Source organism: Thermobia domestica, chromosome 3 (genome assembly GCF_964235325.1).
Source record: "Thermobia domestica chromosome 3, izTheDome1.hap1.1, whole genome shotgun sequence".
Classification (NCBI taxonomy): Eukaryota; Metazoa; Arthropoda; class Insecta; order Zygentoma; family Lepismatidae; genus Thermobia; species Thermobia domestica.
The window spans coordinates 16,062,081-16,088,897 of record NC_137456.1 but is presented as its reverse complement, the minus strand read 5'-3'; the positions used below and the strand labels follow the sequence as shown (position 1 = coordinate 16,088,897).

Genomic DNA, 26,817 nt, shown 5'->3' with positions numbered 1-26,817 from the left:
GTGTAACGTTCAGTGCTGCCAACTTACTAGAACAGAAATAACGGGCATTTCAAAAGTTTGCATTCTTTATGGGACACCCTATACAATCACTCTACATGATTCAATTAACGAGAAGACATTCCTTCAGTTTGGTTTAAGATACAAATAACCAGGAATATATTGACGACGAATTTCCTGATAATAGACTGTATGAACCGTGTTTTTATGAAATATCCAAGTACAATTGCTTTAGAAAACCTTATCGTTTCAAGAGTGGGTTGTTGATATCATCAACATCTCATTATCTCAAGGAGCTTTCCGCTAGTTAAACCAACGCAAATTGTTGCGTAAATTTCTCTTAAATGAAGTAGACCTACTATGATAAGACACTGAATTAATTGTAGATAACTAGCAGATATAAAGATTAATTCTTTCAATGATTTTGAAGCAGTCCCACTAATATTCTTTTTAATAAGCATTACTTAACGAAAGAAATCATGGGGAAAACAAGATTTAACTTGTTTCTAATAATATTATTACAGTATTTGTGCTACGTACAACTTCAACTGTACAACGTTGTAACCATAGATTTTGAAGATGGCCTTATATCGAAGCAACTACGCCAGTGTCCAGAAATAATACATAATATAAATGACGATTGGCTTGTTCAAGATATTAGGAATATTTATGATGTTACAGTACCTCCTTCTTTACAAAGGAAATTCCTCACTCCAGTTACTTACCACGTCAATTGTATAGAAATTGGTCCTCTGTATGGGATTCCTATGGGAGATCCTCCCACTTTGACAACATCTATGTGGCTTAGTAATTTCTCGCACATGACCGGATCTGATAGAGTTGAAATTGATGTTGTTCTTGAGAATTCAACGAAGTTAAGATACCCTTATTGGCAAATAAACAACAACAAACAATGGAACGAAGAATCTATAGAGCTTCCAACTGATCAGTCGTTCAAGGTAAGTGTTTTTATGTTTTATGTTTCACACACCCAGCAATCTACTGTTATCATAAATATATAGGCCTGCAGCCGGCAACAAGACAAGTGCCACTGAACAAACTGTACAGGAGAGGTAATTTTAAAAGCTTCAATTCTTGTCGCATTGATCTAGGATAGTGGTTCTCAACCTATTTCCTATCACGACCCCCATTTTATCACATCTTTTTGCCAGTGACCTTCTTATAATTTCTGGTTTGTAATAAGCTTATGTGGGATTTTTAATAGATATACCTATTGCGGAGATCTCACGATATCCATCTATTTCTGTAAGAGTAGAATCCATTTATTGTATATAGTGGATACAGTAACTTCCCTAGAAGATAATGGATGAATGGATTAAAACCGTTAAGTTTTTGCAACTGATTTTCTGTAACGAAGACTTGGACAAGTTCTGGCTGAAGAGAAGAATATTCTAGTCTAATATCTGCTACTTTAAAAATAATAATTCTATTCGCTATATAGTACACGAGTACGATGTAGCAAATCGCGAAAGTGGATTTTCCTCCATGGTAAGCATTAAAACAAATCGCATATAATTTGACAATAATTTAATGTGCGTCACAAAGATTGAACCAGACATTGCCGCACTAGTGAAATCACACCATGCTCAGGTATCTCATTAGCTTTCAATTTTAATTGTATTTCAATATGTAGGTTTTGTTGCATTTGTATTTTATTGTGGTATTTGAATATACAGTTCTCATTAGTTTCATATCGTGCTTCTTTCATTTAAATTGATTTTTAAACAACTTTGCACCTGTTGAAAATGTTTAGTAGACCTATTTTTTTATTCTTAACAGTATGTATAAAAATAAAAAAAATATGACTATCAAAACAAAATTTAAAATAATATTTAAACATGTTTTCCGGTATTAGATTTTAAATTATATTTATTTCTTCCGCATATCTTCGCGTCCTCTATGAAACCCGCTGGCGACCCCTAGGTTGAGAAACCCTGATATAAGACGGACTACACGCACATGCTCCATTGTTCCGCTCAACGTAGCACCAACGGAAAGATCCTATTAATCAATGAGGTTTTTTTATTTTTTTTTACCAACATCTTAATGGTTTACTGTGGATTCCAACTATGCCCAAGTTGGCGCTAGTCCCGTTGTCAGTCGCACGCGTCAATTATTATTGATATAATGTTAGGGTTTATTGTACGAAAATGACACTGTTTGATAATCAGATTTCAAATCATTTGTGAAGATAAACAAATACAATTTTAATTGGTAACCAGTTCTTTCCTAATTTAATCCGAAATACTTTAAATAAGTGCTGATACCAAATTTTTTTTTCAAATGTTTTTCTTGAGATCAAAATCAGGAGAGTTAGGTAGCCAGTAGTTAATTTTCTACCCCAAGTTGGCGAGCCATTCTCGTGCGTTGTTAGAGGTGCGGCAAATCCTGCTACCAGGTAGACTTTAAGGATGTCTTGAATTCTCGCTAGAGTTTCCTGGCATTTTTGACGTTATTCTTCTTATAATCATATATTTCTATTTAGCGTTGTCCGTTAGTAGCTTCGAAGACTATAAGGGCGAGGCAAGCTTTGGATTCCTACGAGACAAACAGATCTTCTTGCTGAGAATTTTGAGAGCAAATTTTATTTGAGAGAGCTCAATGGCTGCGTAGAGTTCTGATATCATGTTATAACCTATAACATTATCTCTTTGTGGGTGGAATTCAAAAAGTGTTTTATGCTGGAGTATTTTTTTCAAGAATCGCCTATGCCACCTCCAATATGAAATAATGAGTGTTGCACCTAGGCTAATCTGGCACTCAAGACTTCAAATAAATAATACAATCGTCTCCACAGTTCTTGCTTTAAAGCGTCACTCATGCCAGTCTCATCCAGCTACGAAATAGAACTTGTACGTGTTAATTATACTAGGGCCAACTTTCCTTTATGAAAATAAAGTCAAATTCTTGAAGTAATAGTCTTTGTGATGGATTAATAAGATTACGGTAATCATAATTATAATCATAATTTATTGCATCCGTTCATCGTCATACAACGAAATTGGACATGTCAGTTACACATATCTATATCTATCTATCTATCTATCTATCTATCTATCTATCTATCTATCTATCTATCTATATATATATATATATATATATATATATATATATATATATATATATATAGAGAGAGAGAGAGAGAGAGAGAGATAGATATAGATATAGATATAGATATATACTATGGAGTATGGTATGGAGTCTTCGCAGAGTCTGGCAATAATTATCCAAGACTACATAAGGATGACGTCCATCTCGTCACAGCCTTACTGTCAAACATCAAATCGAGTTCTTGAAGGGAGTTGAACCGGAGAATACTTGGATACCGGAGAATGTTTGAATTGAATTAAATGTTTGGTCCAGCGAACGACGCTGTGTGTATATATATAGTTTAGTCATATTCTGTTTTCTACCCACCTACGTGATAGTAGAAATGCGACACCTGAAGGGAAAATAAATTGTCCCTTCCGGAAGGTGAATTTCACTATTTTCGATGCCTCATGAAATTATAATCTTTTTTGAAATTTGGTAAATTTTCCACTAGATTTTCAATTATTTTTCAGAAAAGAATTTCCACTCCTCTATAATCTCGTGTTATATGTAAGGAAAATGATGCCATTAAACCATAATCAGACAATCGTTTTGAATTCTGAGTTTAAAGTTGTGTGTACTACTTGTAAATATGTTATGTTCATTTTGTTTTCTTTTACTTACAGATTCAATACCCAACTTTAATTAGTACATTTGCAGGACGATTCTACATAGATTACATATCCATATCAAATGTAGATCTCCTATCAACAATGGCTCCTTCTACTACTACTCCTGTATACACTAATTCACCCACTGATGACTATACAACTACTCCCCCTGATGACTATACAACTACTCCCCCTGATGACTATACAACTACTCCCCCTGATGACTATACAACTACTCCCCCTGATGACTATACAACTACTCCCCCTGATGACTATACAACTACTCCCCCTGATGACTATACAACTACTCCCCCTGATGACTATACAACTACTCCCACTGATGACTATACAACTACTCCCACTGATGACTATACAACTACTCCCACTGATGACTATACAACTACTCCCGCTGACGGGACCTCAGAACCTAACCAAATTGTGTATGATTTCACGGACGGAGTTTTAACTCATTGGAAATCGCCTTGTGACAACTTGGACGCAAATTGGCAGGTGATTTCAGATAAAGCAGTGCCCTGGATATCCATAGCGGAGGAAGAACATCTGTTGACTGTCGAAGCTGGTAAATTTGGAGTCCTGGCGAGTGAAATGATGTATCTACAATCAACCTCCTCTATTGTTATAACATTTTGGTTGCAATCATTTCATCGAAATGGTACCGCCTTCTTGCAAATTTACAGACAAACCCCGATACACAAAGAACTCATTGCCGATTTAAGGAGGTTTGAAAACTCTGATGTATGGGATACTTTTGAATTTCCATTGGCTTTCAAAAATGGAACAGAGCTTTCATTTTCTCAAGTAAGTATTCTATATGTTTTTCTCAGCAACTTTTCATAATTTTGTCTAACATTAAGACTTTTATTAATGAAAACTAATAAAATTTAGATTGGCTAAAATTAGATCACTTAAATTAGTGAAAATTACAAATTGAACATTTGAAAATTATATCACTTGCATCTTATGGCAAAACTCTGAACTGATTTTCTATCTCTTTCCAAGCTCGTTTCATTTAGCTTGGTGTTCCACATACTTAAACCTGTAATCTAAAAAAACTCTGAACTGGTGATCTATCTCTTTCCAAGCTCGTTTCATTTAGCTTGGTGTTCCACATACTTAAACCTGTAATCTAATAAAACTCTGAACTGGTGATCTATCTCTTTCCAACCTCGTTTCATTTAGCTTGGTGTTCCACATACTTAAACCTGTAATCTAACAAAACTCTGAACTGGTGATCTATCTCTTTCCAACCTCGTTTCATTTAGCTTGGTGTTCCACGTACTTAAACCTGTAATCTAATAAAACTCTGAACTGGTGATCTATCTCTTTCCAACCTCGTTTCATTTAGCTTGGTGTTCCACATACTTAAACCTGTAATCTAATAAAACTCTGAACTGGTGATCTATCTCTTTCCAACCTCGTTTCATTTAGCTTGGTGTTCCACATACTTAAACCTGTAATCTAATAAAACTCTGAACTGGTGATCTATCTCTTTCCAACCTCGTTTCATTTAGTTTGGTGTTCCACATACTTAAACCTGTAATCTAATAAAACTCTGAACTGGTGATCTATCTCTTTCCAACCTCGTTTCATTTAGCTTGGTGTTCCACATACTTAAACCTGTAATCTAATAAAACTCTGAACTGGTGATCTATCTCTTTCCAACCTCGTTTCATTTAGCTTGGTGTTCCACATACTTAAACCTGTAATCTAATAAAACTCTGAACTGGTGATCTATCTCTTTCCAACCTCGTTTCATTTAGCTTGGTGTTCCACATACTTAAACCTGTAATCTAACCTAACCTAACCTAACCTAACCTAACCAAACCTAACCTAACCTAACCTAAACTGGTGATCTATCTCTTTCCAACCTCGTTTCATTTAGCTTGGTGTTCCACATACTTAAACCTGTAATCTAATAAAACTCTGAACTGATGATCTATCTCTTTCCAACCTCATTTCATTTAGCTTGGTGTGCCACATACTTAAACCTGTAATCTAATAAAACTCTGAACTGATGATCTATCTCTTTCCAACCTCGTTTCATTTAGCTTGGTGTTCCACATACTTAAACCTGTAATCTAATAAAACTCTGAACTGATGATCTATCTCTTTCCAACCTCGTTTCATTTAGCTTGGTATTCCACATACTTAAACCTGTAATCTAATAAAACTCTGAACTGATGATCTATCTCTTTCCAACCTCGTTTCATTTAGCTTGGTGTTCCACATACTTAAACCTGTAATCTAATAAAACTCTGAACTGATGATCTATCTCTTTCCAACCTCGTTTCATTTAGCTTGGTGTTCCACATACTTAAACCTGTAATCTAATAAAACTCTGAACTGATGATCTATCTCTTTCCAACCTTGTTTCATTTAGCTTGGTGCTCCACATACTTAAACCTGTAATCTAATAAAACTCTGAACTGGTGATCTATCTCTTTCCAACCTCGTTTCATTTAGCTTGGTGTTCCACATACTTAAACCTGTAATCTAACCTAACCTAACCTAACCTAACCTAAACTGGTGATCTATCTCTTTCCAACCTCGTTTCATTTAACTTGGTGTTCCACATACTTAAACATGTAATCTAATAAAACTCAGAACTGATGATCTATCTCTTTCCAACCTCGTTTCATTTAGCTTGGTGTTCCACATACTTAAACCTGTAATCTAATAAAACTCTGAACTGATGATCTATCTCTTTCCAACCTCGTTTCATTTAGCTTGGTGTTCCACATACTTAAACCTGTAATCTAATAAAACTCTGAACTGATGATCTATCTCTTTCCAACCTCGTTTCATTTAGCTTGGTGTTCCACATACTTAAACCTGTAATCTAATAAAACTCTGAACTGATGATCTATCTCTTTCCAACCTTGTTTCATTTAGCTTGGTGTTCCACATACTTAAACCTGTAATCTAATAAAACTCTGAACTGATGATCTATCTCTTTCCAACCTCGTTTCATTTAGCTTGGTGTTCCACATACTTAAACCTGTAATCTAATAAAACTCTGAACTGATGATCTATCTCTTTCCAACCTTGTTTCATTTAGTTTGGTGTTCCACATACTTAAACCTGTAATCTAATAAAACTCTGAACTGATGATCTATCTCTTTCCAACCTCGTTTCATTTAGCTTGGTGTTCCACATACTTAAACCTGTAATCTAATAAAACTCTGATTTGATGATCTATCTCTTTCCAACCTCGTTTCATTTAGCTTGGTGTTCCACATACTTAAACCTGTAATCTAATAAAACTCTGAACTGGTGATCTATCTCTTTCCAACCTCGTTTCATTTAGCTTGGTGTTCCACATACTTAAAGCTGTAATCTAATAAAACTCTGAACTGGTGATCTATCTCTTTCCAACCTCGTTTCATTTAGCTTGGTGTTCCACATACTTAAACCTGTAATCTAATAAAACTCTGAACTGATGATCTATCTCTTTCCAACCTCGTTTCATTTAGCTTGGTGTTCCACATACTTAAACCTGTAATCTAATAAAACTCTGATTTGATGATCTATCTCTTTCCAACCTCGTTTCATTTAGCTTGGTGTTCCACATACTTAAACCTGTAATCTAATAAAACTCTGAACTGGTGATCTATCTCTTTCCAACCTCGTTTCATTTAGCTTGGTGTTCCACATACTTAAAGCTGTAATCTAATAAAACTCTGAACTGGTGATCTATCTCTTTCCAACCTCGTTTCATTTAGCTTGGTGTTCCACATACTTAAACCTGTAATCTAATAAAACTCTGAACTGGTGATCTATCTCTTTCCAACCTCGTTTCATTTAGCTTGGTGTTCCACATACTTAAACCTGTAATCTAACCTAACCTAACCTAACCTAACCTAACCTAAACTGGTGATCTATCTCTTTCCAACCTCGTTTCATTTAGCTTGGTGTTCCACATACTTAAACCTGTAATCTAATAAAACTCTGAACTGATGATCTATCTCTTTCCAACCTTGTTTCATTTAGCTTGGTGTTCCACATACTTAAACCTGTAATCTAATAAAACTCTGAACTGATGATCTATCTCTTTCCAACCTCGTTTCATTTAGCTTGGTGTTCCACATACTTAAACATGTAATCTAATAAAACTCTGAACTGATGATCTATCTCTTTCCAACCTCGTTTCATTTAGCTTGGTGTTCCACATACTTAAACCTGTAATCTAATAAAACTCTGAACTGATGATCTATCTCTTTCCAACCTCGTTTCATTTAGCTTGGTGTTCCACATACTTAAACCTGTAATCTAATAAAACTCTGAACTGATGATCTATCTCTTTCCAACCTCGTTTCATTTAGCTTGGTGTTCCACATACTTAAACCTGTAATCTAATAAAACTCTGAACTGATGATCTATCTCTTTCCAACCTCGTTTCATTTAGCTTGGTGTTCCACATACTTAAACCTGTAATCTAATAAAACTATGAACTGATGATCTATCTCTTTCCAACCTTGTTTCATTTAGCTTGGTGTTCCACATACTTAAACCTGTAATCTAATAAAACTCTGAACTGATGATCTATCTCTTTCCAACCTCGTTTCATTTAGCTTGGTGTTCCACATACTTAAACCTGTAATCTAATAAAACTCTGAACTGATGATCTATCTCTTTCCAACCTCGTTTCATTTAGCTTGGTGTTCCACATACTTAAACCTGTAATCTAATAAAACTCTGAACTGATGATCTATCTCTTTCCAACCTCGTTTCATTTAGCTTGGTGTTCCACATACTTAAACCTGTAATCTAATAAAACTCTGAACTGATGATCTATCTCTTTCCAACCTCGTTTCATTTAGCTTGGTGTTCCACATACTTAAACCTGTAATCTAATAAAACTCTGAACTGATGATCTATCTCTTTCCAACCTTGTTTCATTTAGCTTGGTGTTCCACATACTTAAACCTGTAATCTAATAAAACTGTAGCTTAAGAGCCTGATATATTTTTTAAAAAAATACCATTTTTCTTTTGCTTGATTTTCATAAGTGAAAGGAGATTATGAAATGTAACTTACCACAATCATAGAGAATGTTATTCTACAACAGAAAATATGAACCTGAAGAATTTTCAGTGTTGCCATCCATAGAAATTAGTGTTGCCAGAATAACAATTCCCCCAAAATCTAAGTTAAGGCAGCGACTAGAGGAATAAACTCAACTGCATTTGGTTACGTATCATATTGTTTTGGTATCCTATGAACTACTTTTTAAAATAATAGTTGTATTTAGTTTGTAATAAACAAAATAGTTTTAACATACAGTTATTAAAATTAAATGATAATGTTATTTGAAAAGTAGTTCACAGAATTCAAAAAGAAACATGATACGTAATGAAATGTAGTTGAGTTCGTTCCTATAGTCTCTGCCTTAACTTAGAATTTTGGGGAAAATGTTATTCTGGCAACACTGTAATTTCTATGGATGGCAACACTGAAAGTTCATATTTTCTGTTGTAGAATAACATTGTGGTAAGTTGCATTTCATTATCTCCTTTCACTTATGAAAAACAAGCACAAAACAAATTGTTAATTTTTGTATTAGTTTTATTATCTGAGGATCAATTAAATATAATTGAGGGAGTGAGCGCAACAGTGGTCTAACCCACATTCTTTAAAAATGGAGAAAAATCAAGTTAAAGTTAAACACATGTTCTTTTTGTAGAATATACCAAAAGCAACCACAAGTAGTTGAAAGTGTCATACATTGTAAATATATAAATTGTACAAAAAGCCACATGTGTTTAACTTGATTTTTCTTCATTTTTTAAAATGTGGGTTAGATCACTGTTGCACTCACCCCCCTCAATTCGAGACCAGATTATTTGTGAGGACGAAAAAGAATTATAACGCAGAACTTCAAAATATAGTAAACTCATTCTTTTCTCTGAAAAGCAGTTTTAAGTAATTCTTACACCTCATGGTATGCTCTACAAGTGTTCTATACAGAATCTTATCAAATAGAGAAATGTCAAGAAAATCAATTCGAAAGGCAGAACCTTGAATGTGTATTATCTCAAGACTTACATTTTTTTTAAAGTGTTTTGCAAAGTTTTCTTTCGATGGTCGTAGTTGTTGCTTCAGAATTATGTTTGAAGATCCATAGTATCATATTAACGTATGATAATAATCAGAGTAACCCACATTATGCTTTATTTCTTGGTAATTAGAGAATTGTACTTTTTCGCAAATTATGTTTTATTATATTTTATTTTGAACTTATTTCTAATAATAGAAGGCAAGTATTCTTCTAACTAGAGATGACTCCAAAGTTGAGCCTAGAATCTGATAATCTATATATAGAATCTATATATTTCCTGAGAGGGTTTTTCGAGCAAATTCCAAAACAGGTTTTAGCTCCTTGCCCAGAAGTGATCCCGCCCCTTCAGGGTTAGAAATGTATAGAACAACTTGACTTATCTGTCCTATATATCAAAGTGCTCCACATGACTCGTAGATTAACAATATAGTATGCACTACCAAATTATATCCTATATCAAGGTAATAAACTCCAAAAAATGATTATTTCACTATAAATATCCTATATTAGTGAACCTCACTGTCACGCCGTAGAGTGATCGTGAGACAGTGTGAGTTACGTAGCCCTAAAACTGTATAAACAAAGGCCAAATCCTGGCAGCACCATCTTACCAGGATTGTGACGTGTGAGTTACATGACTCTAATATATAGCTAAAACTAAGCCAAGCTCCGGCAAACAAAATCAAGCAGGAGTCTTCTTCGCTCTCACTACCCGGCCGAGCCATGTCGTGGCTAGGAAGCTTAAACATTGAAGGGTGGCAAATCGGGTTTTTGTAGCTACAAGAAAAGAAGCTATTCGGATCGAGTAAATGAGCTCAAATAACCACCACAACTATTTTTCCTAATTAGTAACTCAATATCTATTGAACGTTTTTGTACCACGTGAACAGTCAAACAACTCGTCTAGATGAACAGTTGACGGATATACAACGAACGTACTGATCTGACTACGTATATACATAAAATCGAGGAAAATATAGAAATTGAAATACGTACACCGAATGTGTCATACCTATCCATAACAATTGGTCACATTAGTTTTTATACCAAATGATTTACTGTTGACTGGATATTATGGATATGCTTTTCTCAGCTTTATAGGTCCACTAATATGGGATATTTATAGTGAAATAATCATGTTTTCTGGTTTTGTTCATTGATAGGGGAGAATGGGGGAATGGCGGTCACGTAAGCAAAAATCGTTATAATATAGCTCATAAAGCACGAAAAGTTTCCCCGATAAGTCGATCCTATAGGTAATTCTGTCTAGTTTATTGTGACCAATTTCAAAGTACATCTCTTATTTCATTGCCGAGCTAAAAACTAAAGTATAAACATACTCAATTGATCGTTATTTTGCATACGGTTAGGTAATGGCAGTCAGGGATTTCCCCATGCTTTACATATGGAAAAAAAACTTCAGCACCATTAAGATTTCAAATTTATTCATTAACTTTAGAATAGTTGGTTATCTACAGGGACAGATAATAAACCGCAGTTTCGCGTAAAGATGATTTGAAAAACTACTTATTCATTCACTTTACATATATTTTTTAGTCAACACCTTAATAAATTTGAAAAATAAATCTATTAGTATTGCCCAAAAAATCAAATGAATATATACGCCTGGATCCAGTGGAAGTTTCTTGTTCAAGTTCATCATCTCTGGCCTCTGAGTTAGATGACACTTGAATAGCTTTGTTTGGGGGTTGACTGTCAAGGCTTATTTATTATCGTTTATTTTAATGTCAGGGAGTCCCGGTCATTGACTGCCATTACCCCATCGTTTGACCGGGGCTACCCAAAACGCATGTTTTGAGTAAAACATGGTCAACACCAACAAACAAAAAAAATGAATGCATTAATTTATACATTACTTTAGAACTACGTAAGCATAGTGTCTACCTAAAAAGTCACTTAATAAAATTATCAAATGGAATAGTATTTACAGTGTCGAATATTTTGCCTAAGATTACATCAAACACAGCGAAGAAAAACAACACGTCTTCATTTAATACCTATCACTCCTACAATGGCGTCGCGCTCAAAATTAGTTTATCTGACAGCTGTCAGTAAGGTCCCATCATCTGCTTCTATTTACAAGGTTTTTACGCTAAATCGCCCTGACCGGTGCTACCCCTCTCTCCCCTATAGGATATAATATAGGCCCCTCATGAAATCATAAATGATTTTTTGACTTCCAAACTATGCAATACGTAAGAGTCGGGGGTTTTATAGAACGGGTGTGTCCATCTGTCGACAGGTATCAGAACGAAAACGGTACAGAGATACGTTTTTTTTTTTTCCCAGTCGATTCAGGTTCCAAGGATAGGTTCCATCTCCTCTAATAGAGAAAAACGGTGGTAAATATCGAGATACAGGTTTTTGCACATTCTTCAGCGTCTTAACAATAGAGTCTATCTTCTCCGTTAGCCTTCTATTCAAACCGGAAGTGATTCAAATTAACAACTTACGGTTTCAACATTTATCGCCATAGAAAAAAAACTGGTATTAGACAAACGACAAGCGATTTTCTGCAAACGATTCATGATCTCAAGAGAACATGCCATCACAATCCGCAACTCTCTATCAAAACGGAAAATGGTTGAAATTTAGTGTTACTTCCGGTTTAAGTACTGACATTCGTAGAGCAAAAACGGTTAAGATATATCGAGATGCAGTTTTTTTCCTATTGATTCAGCTTCTGAAGAGTAAGTTCTATCTCCTCCCATAATCCTTTATTGGATGCAGATAGGGTTGCTAATTTTCGAAAATGGAAATAGAGGATACCTTCGTGTAGTACGTATGCTCTTTAAGGTTGTAACATCATCACCCGTCAAAAATGTGAACAACCTCGAAGTGGTTACTTCTCATAAAATCGAGCGATTCGAAAGTTCGAATTTAATAACTTTAGTTACTTTTGAAACATTTATTAAACTTACTTATTCCAGTTTTGGTTTGAGTCGGCACATGTAATTTTTGTATAGATATACCGCATTGACTTGACACCTGGTCTTCTATTCCAAGCGCTGCTATCGGCTGAAGGGATTCCACTCCGTTTCGCTAAGGCTCTCCTTGCTTAGCAACAGCTGAACCCTTATTGGCTCAACGCGTGGGTATGTCGAGGGTCTGAGCTTTAGTTCACATTTTTGCCACAGCTCAAGACATTTTGGCAGCACTATAGTCTACCATTAATAATACGTGGTATTTAAAACCAGAAAACAAATATAATTATCTTGTGCACAAAATACACTTAAAAAAGAAGTCTTACCAGTTTTGCTGGGACTGGTAATATCTCATAATGCCTTTATACTTTTACTGCATCTGGATGCATTATTTAGTTGGGAGATGTAGCTGAGGATGAAGCAGTGTTAGCTGCTCTCTTGAAAATGTACTTTTGTTAACCTTTAGCAATTTTGGTAAGTTCATAAACTTCCCTGCCTTCAACTATTCAGCAAATTCCATGCACGACAGGTCGGTTTCAAAGCAAAAACTCTGTTTTAACCATGAACGATTCCTTTCGTCACTCCAAAATAAACTGAGTAGAACAGAGAATACGACTAGTAAGAAGAAACAATCTATCGGGCATTTAACGTCCGGTTTTGAGGTCGTACCGGATACCGGAAAAGCAGGACTATTCAATCCGGAATATGTTCAAATTAACGATTTCCGGTTTCAACCTTTATCGCCGTAGAACTAAAACACTAAGACATACTGAATAATTGCTTTCTGATATGGATTCACGCCCGAGGAACAAGTTCTGCCTTTGATGTGACCAATCTATTGCAACCAGTAGTTATAGATGCACTACTTTAAGTTTGAGTATTGGATTCACCTAGTTTGAGTATTGGATTCACCTAGTTTGAGTATTGGATTCACCTAGTTTGAGTATTGGATTCATCTAGTTTGAGTATTGGATTCATCTAGTTTGAGTATTGGTTTCATCTAGTTTGAGTATTGGATTCATCTAGTTTGAGTATTGGATTCACCTAGTTTGAGTATTGGATTCACCTAGTTTGAGTATTGGATTCATCTAGTTTGAGTATTGGATTCATCTAGTTTGAGTATTGGATTCACCTATTTTGAGTATTGGATTCATCTAGTTTGAGTATTGGATTCATCTAGTTTGAGTATTGGATTCATCTAGTTTGAGTATTAGATTCACGTAGTTTGGAAGTCTATCGTAGTTCCTCATTGTGAAACGAAACTCCCTTGTTTAAAAATATATATTTATACATTATATGAAAAAAGAAATGATTAATTACAATTTTACAACAGTAAATGTGCCATTTATTACAATGCAAAACTTCTCGGAATGTACATAGATAATCGAAAAAATATACGTAGGAAGTCAAAACGTAAAGGGACTTTTGAGAAAAGGTACATTTATTCTAATGATAGAAAATCGAAACATACATTATTTTTCTACATAATCTCCCTGTACTTCAACGCACTTTTCCCAACGTTTCACAAGTTTTATTCCGTAAAACGTTTTTCATTTGCACCTGTAACCAATTTTGCACCGCATCAATGACTTCGGGACCTCATGCAGCAGAATGAAGGGCTCAACCACTGTGCCTTCGTGCTCCCTGAAACTTCAATAGAAACCAGGGGATCCACTCCTTTTTTTCTTTTATGATTTTACAGGAAGCACGGTGACTCAGTGATAAAACATTTACTTCTGGTGCGTGGAGTCCCTGATTCGATCTCCGGTCAAGTAAGTGTGTGCTCAGGCCCGTATCCAGGGGGGTCTAGGGGACCGTCCCCCCTAAAAGTTTCCCTGGTCCCTCCTAAATTTTTCACGGTAGGCTTGCAAATGAACTATAATATGATGATGAACTATAATATGGTTGGATCGGGCCCCTCCTAACTTCAGCCGCCTCCCCTACATTTTTGGGCTGGCTACCGGCCTGTAGTGTGGTGGACAACATTGTGTCTTTAGGTTTTCTCGGGATAATACCGTTTCCTTCCACATTCTCATTTTCACCAAATTCTTCCATCATCATTCACTTGCCTTAATCATCGGTCTCCCTTAGCTTAACGGGCATAATCATGGGACGGTAAACTGAAAGATTTCATTTCATTTTTTTACCTTTTGTTGACGGGATGATCGGGAAGTCTCAAAGAAAATGTACGGCATTTTACGTCAGTATAGAACACTTTTGGGTTGGGGGGAAAGAAAAAAGGGCCCGCGAGTTTTTTCTTCCCCATTTTGAACAGGTACATGAAAATGCGATTTCCTTCCCCATTTTGAACCGGTACATGAAAATGCGATTTTCTCCATGTTTGCCTGTGCCGATTTTGAAAATTCCTTTACTAATCGATTTCTCTCGTCGAGTACTACAAGAATCAGTGAAAATCTCGCGGGCCCTTTTTTCTTTCCCCCAACCCACTTTTTTTTACCGGAGATTATTGAGGAACTTGTTTTTAAAATTGAGTGAGTGGAGAAAGCTGTAAATTGATACTTTCATTTTTGGTATATTTTATCCCCAATTTGGCAGGATATACATAATACAATACAGAAAAAATAGATTAAATTTTGCCATAATCGAAAAAAAAAATTAAAAAAATACGTGGTTTATAATGGAAAATTGTCTTGCATATACATGCATTGACTTGCAACATGAGGTTGATTTTTTACCCCCTTATGGTTGATGGAAAGTTTATTTTTGCAAGTGGAAGGAAAGTTTATACTAAGTTGCATCAAACCCGGATAAGTTTTTATTGAGAATTATCCTGCGACAGACGAATAGACACACAAGTGCCAATTGAATCAGATAATACGGTATAGAAGCATCGATAACAGTTTCTTCAATTGCATAAATATATTATAATTCGCCCTTCATTAGAAATATTTATATCACCTTATGACATAGAAATGACCGCAAGCACATTTCTTTCTCCTTAGCTGCTTGAAGTGTTCCTACAATTTGCTTTGAAAAGGTGGCAACCTTAATTCAAAATGTTGCGCAAGAAAATGGTGTAGAACCAGCCATTCAAATCTCCGAAACCGATATGTTTATACTTTCGAAAAGCAGTATAAAAATTAAGTTATAGATTACCTTTAAGCCGATAGAAAGTGCGTATATTTATGCTTTTTACGTTCATTTCCAAAATGTATAAAATGTCTTACATTTATTTTTCAGGTTCAATTGGTTGCTTATAGTGATATGGAATATGGCGTTTTAATTGATAAAATTGTTATAAAAGATGCCTTTCCTTCGACGATATAAGACTTCTAAACCTAATATATATATATATATATATATATATATATATATGTATGTATGTATTATATTTCTGTTCTTTTAAAGAAAAAAAAGTACTTTGTTCCTTTCAAAACAAATAAAACTATTTTCAAATGATTGTTTTAATTTTATTAATATGTTCTGAATGACAATATTTTGTTGTTGTTTATTTGTTATTGGCTAAATTCATCGCTTCGTCGTGATGACAGAATATATTACTTCTAACAAACCTTGATGTCATGTTCTATCAATTAGAATTAGACCAACTTAAATATAGTTACGGGATCGAACCAACGTCTAACCGTAATTGCAGAATACCATATTAGAACCTTGAGTCCAGGACAAACGAATTGATTCTGATTGGGAGTATCCTTATATTTAAGTGTAAGATTTTTTCTTTCTCGGTTTACAAATTGGATGACCGAATTTTGAATGACATAGTAACAGATACACATCCAATTTCAAGGGCTAAATATATGAGACGAGACGAACTAGTTACGAAGGATAAAACCAGGTTCTCAATTATAACTGGATGGCACCTAACCCCTTTTGAGGAACAGCCACAATTATAAAGAATGGCGCCCAAGTTGGGCAAACACTACTTACAAAGAATAACCTCACAGTTATAGAAAATGTCACTATTCCTTGTACAATCTCAATTTACACTGTTAATACGTAGTATTGTCCGTTTACTGTAGCTTGGCGTTGTGTTTTGACACAAAATCTGGCTAGCGAATCTTAGCAGTCCTTCCCCTTCTTTCCCCTTATCGCAGTAGTAACAGTGGCACTAACTCATCAACTTTAGCACTAGTAGGGTTTGGTATTTGCAAGTTGCGTAAATTTCTAAACAGTTTACTTCTTCTCTAATCAGGGCCGTAACTTGTGTGGGGCAGGGGAGGGGCAACTATCCCCAGGGAAGTTCCCCGCCGTTCGAAGGGGCCCATTTTGAGACAAAATTTTCTTAATCCATATACGATACGAACATGAAATTATAAATGAAGCATCAAACAGTTTCACTACATTACATAAAGCAGCGCACAAAAGGTAAATAAAACAAAAGTGAGTCGTGGGCCCACTTCAGTAAAAAACGTCTACTATTAGGGGCCCTAGAAATAACATTTATTCGTATGGTTTGAGATTTGTCAATATTGTCTCCTGAATTAATTTGTCATGTATGGAAGGGGCGTAAGTAACGGCCCCGCAACCCTTGCCGTTAGGGAGGGCCCACAGGCTCCGGGGGGACATAAATAGTAAGAGAAAAATAGAAAGAGGAGGGCCCAAGAATGAGAAAAAACTTTTTCTAGGAGGCCCAAATAGACGTATTAATGCTTGCTCCCCAGGGAAAAAATCTAAGTTACGGCGCTGTCTCTAATGTGAATTTATTGGTACAGTTCTGCTAATAGTTAACTATATCAGGTTGGTCTCTTTAAACCTTGGGCCGTGTTGGCAACATAATATTCTGGCGGAATATATTTCCCGCCAATTCTGGGGCCTCAGTGTTTGGCCCAATTCTGGCCATACAGCAGTGGCGGATCCAGGGGGCTTTATACTGTACTTTGAACACGTAATTCAATATGTATTATATTCTTTTTATAGCAGCATGCTTTATTTCCTAATACTTTAAGTCTATGGTTGTTAGTAATTATAATTATTGCATCATGCTAATCCTTCTCAAAGCTTGTTCAATTAGTATGAAATTCTAGACTCAGCAGTTAGCAACACTGCAAGCCTTAACCAACTGGCAATATGTGGCGAGAATATTTCCACCTATACTCGCATCGAAATTCCCAGCTCCTGTTTACAATCAGTACAATACGTTTCTGTCGCCTTATGATAAAAACAATGCTGTCCAGCGAACCTAACGGTCTTTGGTGTCTCTGTTTATTGTTTGCAACACAAATTGTATTCTCTCAATATTGCCAGGCGTACAAGGTTTTCGCACACTTTCGAACAAGAACACTTGTGCAAAATTGAGTGTGCATTATATGTAAGATTGTATTACATAATAACTAACTCGATTTGTCATAACATTAATATCTCAGTCATCACAAAAGCAACAATTTATGTAGTAATAATAATTGTTCTATGACTGTGCAGAAGCAGGTACATTCGGTTCGGCGGTTCATGTGCCTGGCAACCATGAATTAACCATGTAGGAGTGAGAAGCAAGGTGTTGACGCTCTCTCTACAATTGTTGTTTGTAAACAATTTTCCATCCTAGAGTGAACGGACAATATCGAGAAACCTTACTGATATTTAAAGTGCCTTACAATTATATGTTTTAAAAACTGATTTCCAGGTATTGTGTGGCCTATACACTTATAGTTTCTTATATGAAATTTACGAGGTTTGATAACGATTTCATCTCGTTACAGGGGCGGATCCAGGGGGTGATTGGGGCAATCGCCCCCCAGAAGAGGAAGCTTTTTCATTTTATACATATAAATAAAATCCATGCCAAAGTTTGGAGCCTTTAAAACTAGCAGTATGACAACCCCCCCACTTCAGTTTTAGATGCGGCCACTGAAAGTGACCACAATATAATAATCTTCGACATAATAAAAACAAAAACTCAAGAAATAGTCACAAACAAGGGAGAGGAAAGATTTCTATATAACCCAGATAAAATAAATTGGGAAAAATTTTGGAACGAAATAAAATTACCAAAAATATAAGATGGAAGCAACCTAGATCAACTTGGCCAACAGATAGAGGAAGCAACAAAAAGTGCAATAAAAAAATCAACTAAAACTAAAACAACAACTACATTAGAAATAAATAATAATACATTTTGGACAAACGAATTACAAAATTTAAAGAGGAAGACAAGAAAAGCGAGAAAATTATACCAAAATACTATAGATAATAATCTAAGAGAAAGAAGGTTAAACAAGTACAGAAATTTAAAACAAAACTATCAAAATAAAATAACAGAAAGTAAGAAAAGAAGCTGGCAATCTTATATCGAAAAAAATCTGAATATAGATCCGTGGGGAGAGCCTTATAAAATAATAAGCAAAAAAGTAAAAACACCTACCACTCTTTCAACCTTCAGAAAACAGGACGGGACGTACACAAAAAACTGGGAAGAAACAGTGGAATACCTGATGAACATCTTGCTGCCAAAAGACGATCAGCGGGAAGACAATGAAACACAGACACAACTACGAAATTTAATGACGGTGACTCCAGTAAAAGATAAAAATGAAGAAGTTAAGAATGAAGAAATAATAAATCACATTAAAAGATTAAAAAATAAAAAGGCACCAGGTCCAGACTGCATAAAACCAGAAATTTATAAGAAAAACGCGGATAAATGGGCACCATACTTGTCAAAGCTGTTTAATCTATGTTTTAAAAAAGGACAAATACCCAGAAGATGGAAACAGGCTAACTTAGTAATTTTTTAGAAATCTGACGATCAAAAAGATGACGATCCGAAATCCTATAGACCTATATGTTTACTAAATATTATAAGCAAACTGTTTGAAAGAACAATAACAGAAAGGATTAATCGGACGAGAGTTTTAGAAAATGACTTATTACAATATGGTTTTAGGAAAGGAAAAAACACAGAAACAGCTATTAAAAGAATGATAGACCTGATAGAAGAGGGAAAAGTAGAAAAATATCAAGTAGTGATTTACGCTGACATAAGTGGAGCATTTGATAATTTATGGTGGCCAGCTTTCTTCAACGAATTAAAGAAAATGAACATCAGTAAAACACTGTATAATATAATGTTAGATTACTGTAGCGGAAGACAAATACAAATACAAACACCGGGAGAAACCATTAAAACAATAAGCACAAAAGGCTGCCCACAAGGCTCGATACTCGGACCCTTAATGTGGGATGTTACACTACAGCCATGTTTAATTCACTTAAATAATATGCAAGAAACAATCGGTGTTGTGGGTTATGCTGATGATCTGGCAGTTGTATTTTCAGCATCATCAAGAAATGAAATAGAAACAAAAGGGAAAATAGTATTAACAGAATTAGATAATTGGTGCAAAGAAAATAAGTTAAATTTATCAGCAAGTAAAACTAAATACACGGTCTTTGGTCAAATCTTAAAGAGGGATCCAATAATAAAAATTAATGATAAAAAAATTGAACACGTAAATGAATTCAAATATCTTGGAGTATGGATCGATAAAAAATTAAACTTTCATAAACATATAACAGAAATAACAGAAAAAGCAAAAAAGGTAGCCAACAAATTACCAACAGTTGCAACAAAGGACTTTAGATTGGACAAGAAGATTTTCAAATTATATAACAAGACAATTTTAATGGCAATCTTACAGTACTGCGTGGGCATATAGGGACACCGAATTTTTATGAACATTAAACTAAAAGAAACATTGACAAGAGTACAGAGACTTATTTTAATAAGGGCAAACAACATAATGAAGACAATCCCAGCCGAAGTACTGCAATTACTTACATATGAAGAACCGATACATCTCCAAATATTAAGAAAATGTATCAAGACTTGGATCCAAAATAAAGAAATGACAAAGATATTAGAAATCACAGGAGAAATACCAAGCTGCGATGACGATATTGAAAGAATCATTCGAACAAAATGGGAAGAAGAATGGAAAAATTCCAGGAAAGGTGCCAGGACTAGAAATATTATACCAGATTTAAAAACAAGAGAAAGGATGGGAAATATAAGTAAAGATGTGATAGAATATATATCAGGACATGGACCATTTAAAACACATTTTAAAAGACTAAACTTACAAAACGATGATAAATGCTTTTGTGATCTTCACACTCCGGAACATATTTTCTGGTCTTGCGACAGATATATAACAAACAATACAATAAAAGAAATAAGGAATGAACTGAAAGAAAATAGCATAAAAACGATCATAGAAGAAGAACATAAACTAGAAAAATTTAGTACTCTGGCAAGGCATGTTTTGGAAAACCTTTGGAAAGAAAGACGAGAAGAAAGAAGAAGAAGATAAATTTTGTGTGATACACTAAAAATAAAAATAAAATTAAATAGATTTGATATCAAATAAAACAATCAGCTCTGAGGAAGCCAAGAGCTAAACACTTTATCTGCTTAGTGTTTTAGTGTTAGTGTAGTGTTGTAGTGTAGAATGTGTAGTGTTTGTGTTCTGTCAAGAGGCAAAATTCAAATCTAGATAAACAATAAAGATAAGTTAATATGAGAAAATTTTTGGGAAATCTGGAGTACCGATTTCCTAACAAACAAGAAGAAAACTTTAGGAAGTCTGGAGTACCGATTTCCTAATAAACGAGAAGGAAATTTTTGTGTTTTTACTATCATAACTATCACTTTTATATATTATATTAATCATTTTTTATTTTTAGTATCTTTTCAGCTCTGTCTCTTTTCAGGTTTTATGTCTGTGATCGTCTGTGTATGTACTTTTGTAAAAAAAAATAATAATAATAATTGTAATAAATATAAATAGTAATTTTAAAAAAAGAAGAAAATAAGGCATGGTTTATATAATTAGGTACCATGCCATAAAACAGAGCCTCACCTCAAATCTGTCGAGGACGAAAGCCGAATAGCAGAGAGAGAAAAACTGAAATAAAAGAGTATATGAGAGAGAAAAAAAGGCAGAGGCAAGTTGCGACTGCCCTATAATAAGACCGTAAGAAATCGGCCAAGGCAGGGGGAAGTGGAGACTTTAAAAAAAAAAACAGAAGTCGGCCCTGGATCCGCCCCTGTCTCGTTATAATCGATACTTCTTTGGGAAGCCTAAATAGAATGTGGATTTCTTCTTCGGAGAAAAGATTCTGCAATTTCCAAGAACTTTTAACGGAAAGTGAACCTATGTGCGTGTTAAGATCGAGCTCTGCCCGATATATGAAACAAATGTCTCGGGAGAATTGTGAGTGAATTGTTTCAAGTAACAAGACAAAGAAAATTAAATTACTTAAAGATGAAACTGCACTTTTATAACTATGTTTCTTCCCCGCTTTAAATATACCCCGATTACATCTCTGAAAATAGGGGAAAATTTATAATTATTTTTAATGTGTTGTACTGTAGTTTAAGTACATACTTGTGAAACAAAATCAACGACTTGAAAAACATACCATGCTAATCTCTTTAAAACCTAAGAAAAAAGCAGATGTAAACAAACCCGGTTGACTATTGTCCGTTCACTCTAGGAGGGAAAATTGTTTACAAACAACAATTGTAGAGCGAGCGTCAACACCTTGCTTCTCACCCCTACATGGTTAATTCATGGTTGCCAGGCACATGAACCGCCGAACCGAATGTACCTGCTTCTGCACAGTCATAGAACAATTATTATTACTACATAAATTGTTGCTTTTGTGATGACTGAGATATTAATGTTATGACAAATCGAGTTAGTTATTATGTAATACAATCTTACATATAATGCACACTCAATTTTGTACAAGTGTTCTTGTTCGAAAGTGTGCGAAAACCTTGTACGTCTGGCAATATTGAGAGAATACAATTTGTGTTGCAAACAATAAACAGAGACACCAAAGACCGTTAGGTTCGCTGGACAGCATTGTTTTTATCATAAGGCGACAGAAACGTATTGTACTGATTGTAAACAGGGGCTGGGAATTTCGATGCGAGTATAGGTGGAAATATTCTCGCCACATATTGCCAGTTGGTTAAGGCTTGCAGTGTTGCTAACTGCTGAGTCTAGAATTTCATACTAATTGAACAAGCTTTGAGAAGGATTAGCATGATGCAATAATTATAATTACTAACAACCATAGACTTAAAGTATTAGGAAATAAAGCATGCTGCTATAAAAAGAATATAATACATATTGAATTACGTGTTCAAAGTACAGTATAAAGCCCCCAGGATCCGCCACTGCTGTATGGCCAGAATTGGGCCAAACACTGAGGCCCCAGAATTGGCGGGAAATATATTCCGCCAGAATATTATGTTGCCAACACGGCCCAAGGTTTAAAGAGACCAACCTGATATAGTTAACTATTAGCAGAACTGTACCAATAAATTCACATTAGAGACAGCGCCGTAACTTAGATTTTTTTCCTGGGGAGCAAGCATTAATACGTCTATTTGGGCCTCCTAGAAAAAGTTTTTTCTCATTCTTGGGCCCTCCTCTTTCTATTTTTCTCTTACTATTTATGTCCCCCCGGAGCCTGTGGGCCCTCCCTAACGGCAAGGGTTGCGGGGCCGTTACTTACGCCCCTTCCATACATGACAAATTAATTCAGGAGACAATATTGACAAATCTCAAACCATACGAATAAATGTTATTTCTAGGGCCCCTAATAGTAGACGTTTTTTACTGAAGTGGGCCCACGACTCACTTTTGTTTTATTTACCTTTTGTGCGCTGCTTTATGTAATGTAGTGAAACTGTTTGATGCTTCATTTATAATTTCATGTTCGTATCGTATATGGATTAAGAAAATTTTGTCTCAAAATGGGCCCCTTCGAACGGCGGGGAACTTCCCTGGGGATAGTTGCCCCTCCCCTGCCCCACACAAGTTACGGCCCTGATTAGAGAAGAAGTAAACTGTTTAGAAATTTACGCAACTTGCAAACACCAAACCCTACTAGTGCTAAAGTTGATGAGTTAGTGCCACTGTTACCACTGCGATGAGGGGAAAGAAGGGGAAGGACTGCTAAGATTCGCTAGCCAGATTTTGTGTCAAAACACAACGCCAAGCTACAGTAAACGGACTATACCAGTGGGTCGATGACCAGTGATTGGTTGTTGTTCTCACTGCACTAGTATCCTACCGCAATATAATCCCTACTAAAATAATAACTTCAAATAAAGATTCTGAATTTATCCTGCATTTTGTGATAAGAAACGCAATATATACAGGGTGTTTGAAAAAGAACTCCCTAGTTTTAAGTATAAATTTAATTGGGAAATGAATGAAAACTTACATCAATGAGTACATATCATGAAAGAGAATTCCTTCAAGTTTTGTTTAATGTTGGTAGACATCAACGTGGGATCCATTTGTGGCCCTGCACACGTCGAGACGATATTCCATTTCTCGCCACGTATTCACCAATATTTCAGGTGTAACTGTCCCAACCGCCGCGACGATTCTTTCCCGTAAATGATTGATGTCCTCTCTGATCTTTTCACTGTACACAACATATTTTATGTGGCCCCAAAAGAAAAAATCCAGTGGGGTTAAGTCTGGGCTTCGTGGTGGCCATGGTATTGGGACAGCCCTGCCTATCCACCTTCCTGAAAAGCAAATGTCAAGAGCCGCACGCATAGTTACTGTAATGAGGTGGGGCGCCATCTTGTTGGAAAAACACAAGCTCATTTCCCGCCTCAATATCGTCCATTTGGGGAAAGACGTACTCTATCAGCATGTCATAGTAAACGTCCCCGTTTTTTCTACAAAAATGAAAGGACCAATCACACTATCTTAAGTTTGGGAGAGTCACGTTGATTATGAATAACTTCATGTGGATGCTCTGCCCCCCAAATTCTGCAGTTATGACGATTAACTGTTCCACTGACATGAAATGTAGCCTCATCAGAAAATAGAATCTTTTTTAAAAAATTGACATCATCACCAATTCTGTGTAGAAAGTCAGCAGTAAACTCATACCTTTCGATTTGATCAGTAGGTTTAATTTCATGTAGCAGTTGCAATTTGTAGGAGCACAATTTAAGTCTTTTACGCACATCATACACAGTACCTTTAGGCACTCCTAATTGTAGACTACGTCTCGCCGATGACTTCTTCGGGCTCCGAACACAAGAAACACAGATCTGTTCAACAATATCTTCATAAGTTCTCGGTCTACCTGGTGGTTTTGCTTTTAAAACACTACCGGTTTCCTTGAAAGACTTAAGCCAATGACGGATAGTTTTTGCTGTAGGTGGTTCACCACCATACTGACGTCTAAAATTACGTTGCACTGTTATAAAAGACTCAGTTTTCACAAGCCAAATAACACAATGCGCTTTCTGTTGAGGAGTACACATTGTTGTTGAGTTGCTCTGTACTGCACGCCTGCCTGGATTGAACTGAGGAAACAGAGAGAAAAAAACAGCACTGGTGCCGTCTCAAGGTCAAGCAGACCTGCCAACTGCTGGGGAGCCCAACTTGGAGAGTTGATAAATCAAACACCACAAACTAGAATAGTGTATGTCACTTTGTTCAGATTCTAGGACATATTAAAACAAGGGCGTTCTTTTTCAAATACACATAAATTTAACAACAGATGTAGCTTTATTTCAACCTCACCGTATTCGGACATACTGCGCATCCGTATGCGTTCGCGAGCTAACCCCGCTCATTTGAAATCGTAGAATGCAGAGTTTCATGGCAACGATGAGTGACAATAACCCATCTTCGTCTCGAGTTACAAAACACACACACACACAAAAAAAAGACAACAGAACAGAGGCAATCTCGTTTATATAACGATTTAAGAAAATACATATTTCCAACATAGCAGTAGTCAGTGTCAGTGCGTTAAAACCAACCGTAGCCTTACACTTTGGAAATTATGCGACTACAGTAAGCTAGCAGACTGCAATCTTGATGTTCACGTCTCTCGCTGCCGAAGCACGTGTGAACCGCGGAGTAATACATCTCGCTTTGTTTACATTTACTTTGTTCTAAGTCTGGAAAGACTTTGTCCAATTACAACTTCTTCTAACAGATTGCCAAAATGCATTAAATTAAAACATTCAATATAATTTATATATTCATACCTAAGTGTTTAATATTTTTTGGTCTACTGTATAAACTAGTAAGAAAGAAGTAAGTTATTTATTAGGTATGCATGAAAAGAAAAGGAAATGAAATCTTTAAGTTTTACGTCCCACGGTTATGCCGGTTAGGCTAAAGGAGACGGTGATAATGAGAGATGAGTGAAATGGTGGAATGAAGGAAGTGGGAGGAAACGGGAGAACCCCGAGAAAACCCACGAGCACGGTGTTCGTCCACCACAAAGTTCACTTGGCGGGGGCTGGGAACGAACCCGGGACCCCAAGCACCAGAGGTGAACGCTCTACCACTGAGCCACTGTATGAAAAGAATTTCATTGTCTTTTCTTTAAAAGATTTTTTTATAAACTACCATAAAAATGTTTCTAGGTTTGTTTGAATACTGTTCATAGTCTAAATTCAGTTTTTGCAAGTCATTGACTGTTTATGTTCATTATTGTAGATTAGATTTGAAATCCAATTTTTTGAATTTATTAGTGTCAGTTCCAAACATTCCCGGAACAAACTAAATTTGGTTGTTCGTATGAGAAAGTGGAAAAGGAGGTGGGTTAAGTGAGTAGTTGACTCTCAAAGTAAGGTCATAGTCTCAGAGATATGTGGGGTACCAAGGGAAATAAGGAAACTGCTATAGGTAAGAAGCTAGAAAGCCTCCTAATTATGCATTATTTGGTATTGCTTTCCTCGTGTCGTTAATCTTGACTCACAATTGGGCGGTGTTATGCAACAACCATTCAACCCACAAGGATTCAGTTTTGGGGAAATCGCAGTTAGAGGTTTCTCGACGCCATAAGATATTAGCGTATCTGGGTTGACTTTTCTCTTCATAGATAGCAGACCGATCGCAAACGCGTTACCAGGATTTTTTCAGTATGTTCCTTACATATGTTCGAACCCTCCAGCAGGGTTAACTATTTTTTTTTAATTTTGTGGGTTGACTAGTTGTTGCATAACACCGCCCAATTATCTTTTCCATTACGTTTTCTGGATATTAGAAAAAGGAAAATAACTTTGAGGTCCAACATAACAGAATAATTACAG

At 35.7% G+C, this 26,817-nt stretch overlaps 1 protein-coding gene across 1 annotated transcript; it reads left to right on the top strand.

Annotated features, from left to right (window-relative positions):
* Window positions 1-412: 412 nt before the first annotated feature.
* On the top strand, window positions 413-16,046 carry LOC145681389 (uncharacterized). Its single transcript, XM_081753040.1, has 3 exons — window positions 413-956; window positions 3,735-4,538; window positions 15,945-16,046. Exons 1-3 carry the CDS (start codon window positions 477-479, stop codon window positions 16,029-16,031), a joined length of 1,371 nt encoding a protein of 456 aa, XP_081609166.1. The 5' UTR covers window positions 413-476; the 3' UTR covers window positions 16,032-16,046.
* The last annotated feature ends 10,771 nt before the right edge of the window (window positions 16,047-26,817 follow it).